This window comes from Protopterus annectens, chromosome 3.part0, assembly GCF_019279795.1.
Source record: "Protopterus annectens isolate FY-2018-M chromosome 3.part0, PAN1.0, whole genome shotgun sequence".
Taxonomy (NCBI): domain Eukaryota; kingdom Metazoa; phylum Chordata; order Ceratodontiformes; family Protopteridae; genus Protopterus; species Protopterus annectens.
The window spans coordinates 3189751-3195750 of NC_056731.1; the positions used below are offsets into that span (position 1 = coordinate 3189751).

Genomic DNA, 6000 nt, shown 5'->3' on the forward strand with positions numbered 1-6000 from the left:
ATATTGAAAGAGCAGAGAGTAAAAAAAAACAGAGTCATGCATGCATACACACACCTATGCAAATAAACGCTCAGCTTAGCTGCAGCACTATACAAAGCTAGTTATTTACTTTATATCACAAAGAGACAATCCAGTGTGAAAGATTCTAATCTTTGTTTATTTCCATCACAGGCAATTGAAGACCACAACAGAATATGGGGAATTGTACTCAGCAGTGCAATTAATCAGGATGGCAGATCAGTAAATCCAATTACCAGACCATCACAAACACAACAGCAGGAACTTCTGAAAACAATTTATTCAGGCTTCATAAACTCCTCACATATACAGTATATTGAAGCTCATGGCACAGGGACTGCTATTGGAGATCCTACAGAAGCAAGAAGTATTGGAAACATTCTTGGGAAAACTAGAAGACCACAACTTCCTTCCCTTGTATTGGGTTCAGTTAAAGGAAACATTGGCCATACCGAGTCTGCAGCTGGAGTGGCAGGCCTAATTAAGGTGCTTTTGATGATGAACTATGAAACAATTGTCCCTTCCTTACACTATTCTACAGAAAATGACAACATAAATGCTAGTTCTCTAAATCTTAGGGTTTCAACTAGTGTAGAAAGATGGGAGGACTTGAAATTTGGCAGAATGGCTGCTGTGAACAGCTTTGGATTTGGGGGAACCAATGCTCATGTAGTGGTAAGGCAGTACGAACCAATGCTTGTCCACAAAACTAGGGAAAGGTCCCATGAGCTATTTGTAATTTCTGCTGCATCAAAGAAATCACTTGAAACAATGATGAAAAAAATAGCTGAATGGATAACGAAAACATCAGCCTCTATTACACTGACACATCTGACATACACTTCAGCATGCAGACGAAGTCATAGAAATCACAGATATAGAAAAGCATTTGTAGTTTCTTCCCTTAATAATTTACAGTTTAATCTTAATTCAACATCTACCTCTGAAAGTGTGCAAGGAAAAAAAGACTTACAACTCATATTTCTGTTTTGTGGTAATGGTGTGACATACAAAGGAATGTGCAAACATCTGATTAAAGATGAACCTATATTTAGAGACAAAGTTAAGGAAATACAACATGAAATGCAAAAATATACCGAATTTGCCCTTTTAGACATTTTAGAAAATGGTTGTGATGATTATTCTAAACCAGATATTGCACAACCACTTATCTTTGCTGTCCAAGTAGCAATCGTGTCTCTGTTAAAACACTGGGGAATTAAACCTGCGGCTGTTATTGGACATTCACTTGGAGAGGTAGCAGCCGCTCACTGTTCTGGGTTAATAGACCTTAAAGATGCTGTCCATGTTGTGTACCATAGAAGTACACTGCAGTCAAAAGTCACAGGAGGGAAAATGTTAGTGGTTGGCAATGTTCTTGTTAAAGACGTATCTGACATGATCAGTTCTCATGACTGGGATGTGTCAGTTGCAGCTTTTAATAGTCCTTTGTCTTGCACTGTGTCAGGCGATGCTAGGGCAGTAGAAAATTTTCAACAAGAATTATCTAGATGCTTTAGCAAACAGAATCCATTTCTTCAAATTCTAGATACACCAGCTGCCTATCACAGTCATATGATGGACTGCATTTTGCCTCAGGTGAAACAAAACATAGGGAATCTTCATCCAAGGAAGTTAGAATCACAATTATTTTCAACAGTGAGTGGCAGAGAGGCTTCTGATAATGATTTTATAATGGGCACATACTGGAGCAAGAATGTTAGGGAGCCAGTAGCCTTTGAACAGGCCATAAAATCCGCTATCAGTGGAAAAAAGAATATAGTGTTTGTTGAAATAGGACCAAAGAGAGTCTTGCAGAAAAATGTAGTAGAGACTGTAGGGAAAGATACTTTAGTTTTTCCATCTTGTCTGCCAGACAAGGATAAGGAAACAATACTTGCCCTTGTAGGACAACTGTTTGAATTAGGCTATAATCCTAAATGGCATCAGTTATGGGTAGGCCATGAAAATGTACCAGCTCCTTATCCAATGTATTACTTTGACCGGACTAAACAACTGGTAGATGATAAACTGCCAAAACAAGGACACTCAGTTGTAACAGATTCCCACCATCCACTTATTGTAAGTGCTAGCAAGGACTATAAGGAATTTGTTTGTGTGATATCTCATTCAAAAACACCATACATTTATGAACACATGAATAATGGTGTTAGTATTGTTCCTGGAACATTTCATGTTGAGCTTGGTATAGCTGCTGTGATGAGAAGCTTAAAACCAAAAATTCCTCTCAGGATGTGCCAGGTTGCAGTTAAGTTTTCCAGACCCTGTATAGTTAACCAAACTTCAAATGAGCTTAAGATCACCCTAGATTCACAGGAAGGGGCAACTACATTTAGTGTAGCATCTAGTGCTGCAACTTATGCAACAGGACAGGTCAAGCAGCATAATAATTATGTTACTGAAGAATGCAATATTGCAGTAGAACTTATCTTCAAAAGGTGTAGGACACTCATAACAGGAGATGAAATCTATGATAAGCTTTCCAAAGTTGGATTTCAATATGGACCTGTTTTCAGGCAACTTAGAAATGTTTTTTTTGGTGATGAACTGAAAGAAGCAATTACAGTCATTAAGGTGCCTGGAGAGATCATAAATGAATTACATGAGTATCATATTCATCCTATTGTAATGGATTATTTTTTACAAATGATGGCTGTTGTGACATCAAAAATGTATACATCCAGAGCAGGATTTCCATCAGGAATAGACTGTCTCACCATGTCTCAACCTCTACAAAAGGAAATGATAATGTACATGACAGCAACTAAAATCACTTCAGATTCTATAGAAATTTGTGGATGTTTTGCTGACAGAAATGGATGCGTATTGGTGGAACTGAAAGATGCCCAATTTATGTTTCTGAAAAGTAATCACTCAGCAGTAGACACACTTTTTTTTCACAATGAGTGGAATGAAATTCTCCAGTCAGCAGCATCTGGTGCTCCTGTGATGTCACACAGAATATTAGTTTTTGCTGATAATTATGGTATTGCTAGTAGCTTAATGAAACATCTTGATAAGAATGCCTTGTATGTCAAACACATGGACCCAGAGATGGTACTGAAAGAAGGTGTTAAAAATTTGTTGTTACATGCTGGCATCCTAGCAAGTGTTGAAAACTGTGAAGATATTGTATTTATGTGGGGCATTGAGAAACATAATGATCTGGACTCACATAGATTAGTTCAACACCTGTCTAGTATTTGTGAAATTTACAGGCAGCTTGTTCTTTTGGTAGCTGAGATGAAATCTACGTGTTCGATTAGAACTATTACCTACAGAACAGCTGACAGAATAGTGGATCACATTAATGTAGGGTTTTCACTGACTGGAATGATTAGATCTTGCACAGCAGAAATTCCTGCTCTAATGTTTCAGTTAATTGATTTGGGGTCTGACAGCACTGTGGATATAATGGCTTTAGCACAGGTTCTTCTTACTTACAAGGCGCAGGAATATCCAGAAATTATGATTAATCAAGGAAAGATTTATGCTAGTGAAATCTCAAACACAAAGTTCAACAAAGAAAAATCAGCAAACTACTTTAACTCAGTTAACTCAGTTAACAAAGGCAATTTTATAATCAAAACAGCCAGTGCATACAAAATTGTTGACCTATGTGCTGAAGCAGTAACATGTGAGACTAATGAACTTTGTGAGGTCTATGTTGAAATTGAAGTTGACAAGATATGCATTCACTCTGGAGACTATTTTCCCATTAGTATTTCTGAGCTGCAATTTGGCCATTCATTGTACTGGAATGAACATATAGTGGAAAAACACAAACTTCTTGCCTTAGATTTCAGTGGTACAGTTACCAAAGTTGGGAGCAGTGTTAAAGGATTAAAAGTTGGGGATCACATTGCATGCTGCTATCCAGAATTTGCTTCTTTCAGAGTTACAGTTCCTGAAGCTGTTTGCTACAACACCAATAAACTGCCTTGTCTCAGGTATACGCCTTCTCTTTCATATTTCATTTTAGGATGGGAAATGTTACACAAGAGTTTACCAAAAGCACATCATGGTGAAATTTTAACTATTGTTTCCTCTACACCTGACAGTACATTCTGCAAAGTTCTAACGATGATGGCGAAAGAGTCTGGCTGGCTGCCATCTTCAATAACAAATTCCAGTGTTCTGCATGATAACACAGTGTGTAGTGTTGCTGTTATTCTTCTTCCACCATTTGATGACTCTGTTTTGGATAATATATATTCCAGTGACATGGTAAAGCATGTAATTCTTCTATGTGGCAACAAAACAAACATTAAGTTTCCTCAAAATTTACTAAAGAAAAATGAAGTTCAGATTCACATTCTTCATGCCATTCATGTATTGCAGAAACCATACCTTAAGCATATAAAGCAATCCATTTACAAATGGCTTATGTCAACAGGTATTGGGAAAAGCTTGAGTTTGCCAAGTAATGTTTTTCAGCAAAGAAATGGAATCCATGGGCATATGTGGTCAGTGAATCCAGTGTCATACTTTAATTGTAACTCTGTTTCAATGGCAGTACTAAAGCAAAATGCCTCAGAACACAGTCTTTCAGTTATACCAGTACATACAACAGAGCAGAGCTTGTTTCAGTCAAATGCTGCTTACATTGTAACTGGGGGACTTTCAGGTCTTGGGTTTGAAACCGTGAAGTTCATTGCGCAGCATGGAGGTGGCTGTATTATTATTTTGTCCAGGAGTTCTCCAACAGCTGAAAAATTACAGGAGATAGCAAACATTGAAAGCCAATATAAAGGTACCAGGGTAGCTAGTTTGAAGTGTGATGTTGGATGTCAAACAGATGTAGAAAAAGCAATCACTTTAATTTGTAAAACATTCCCTAAGTCACCAGTTAAAGGTGTTTTTCACAGTGCTGTTGTTTTACATGATGGACTTCTTCCAACTCTTAACAGATCTCTGTTTGAAAAGGTGTTCTTACCTAAGGTTGCAGGGGTGATGAATCTGCACAATGCCACTAAAAGCTTCCAGCTGGACTACTTTGTTTGCTTTTCATCAATTACCTCCTTTATTGGAAATTCAGCCCAAACAAACTATGCTGCTGCTAATTCTTTTCTTGATATTTTCTGTCACTATAGACGTCACTGTGGGCTTGCTGCACAGTCTATAAATTGGGGTGCTCTAAATGTAGGGCTGTTACTTAACAAAAGCAATTTTCAAGCTTTTCTAGAATCCAAAGGCTTGGACATTATGGAGATTACAGAGATTTATGATTTCCTTGAAGCCAGTTTAGTACAAAATAATCCACAACAAGTGGCATGCAAGTTCAACTTCACAAAAATGTATAATCATGTTCTTTCACAAAATGTAGCACTTAGGAAAAGGTTATATAAAGTGATGAGAGAAGAAATTAATGCAAAGAAATTTCAACTTGAAAAAAAGCACTTTTGCTCAGCTATTAAACTTGAAGAGTACATCAACTCATTGTTGTGCAAAGTCAGCAATGTACATCCAGAAGATTTAAATACAAACTCCCCACTTTCTGCATTTGGAATTGACTCCATGTTAGCTATGACACTGCAAAATTCTATTTATGAGGAAACACATGTGAATATTCCTCTTATCAAAATACTTGATCCGAATGCAACTGTATCTACCTTAGTTGAACTTCTGAAAGAAAATAACATTGCTGACTCTCAAACTGAGGATTCAGCAGTAATAAAAAGGTCTTCTGAAAATGGTATTGTGCAGGAAGCTTGGTCATAAGAATTCGGTATTTAATTCACATCGTATTTATATATTAATTGTACATATTTTCAACATCTCTGATAATGATGATGCCTCAAGATTTCAATGATATTGCATTTCTTTGAGAAGTGGACTTATTTTCAGGATCTCTGCTAATGATAACTTTACAATTAAGGCAATCAAATTACTGCAGGTATACCATAGAATGAAGGCAATTCAATGTTCGACAAGCTGTTGAAGTTATTATATACTCTAAAG

The 6000-nt window shown here is 36.9% G+C and overlaps 1 protein-coding gene across 1 annotated transcript in view; it reads left to right on the forward strand.

The window, feature by feature from the left end:
• LOC122797327 (highly reducing polyketide synthase cm3B-like) overlaps positions 1-5760 on the forward strand; it is a 315241-nt gene extending 309481 nt beyond the window's left edge. The window contains exon 6 of the mRNA XM_044066143.1: positions 172-5760. Within this exon, the coding sequence (XP_043922078.1) occupies positions 172-5760 (5589 nt within the window). The remainder of the gene's footprint in view (positions 1-171) is intronic.
• Positions 5761-6000: the final 240 nt, after the last annotated feature.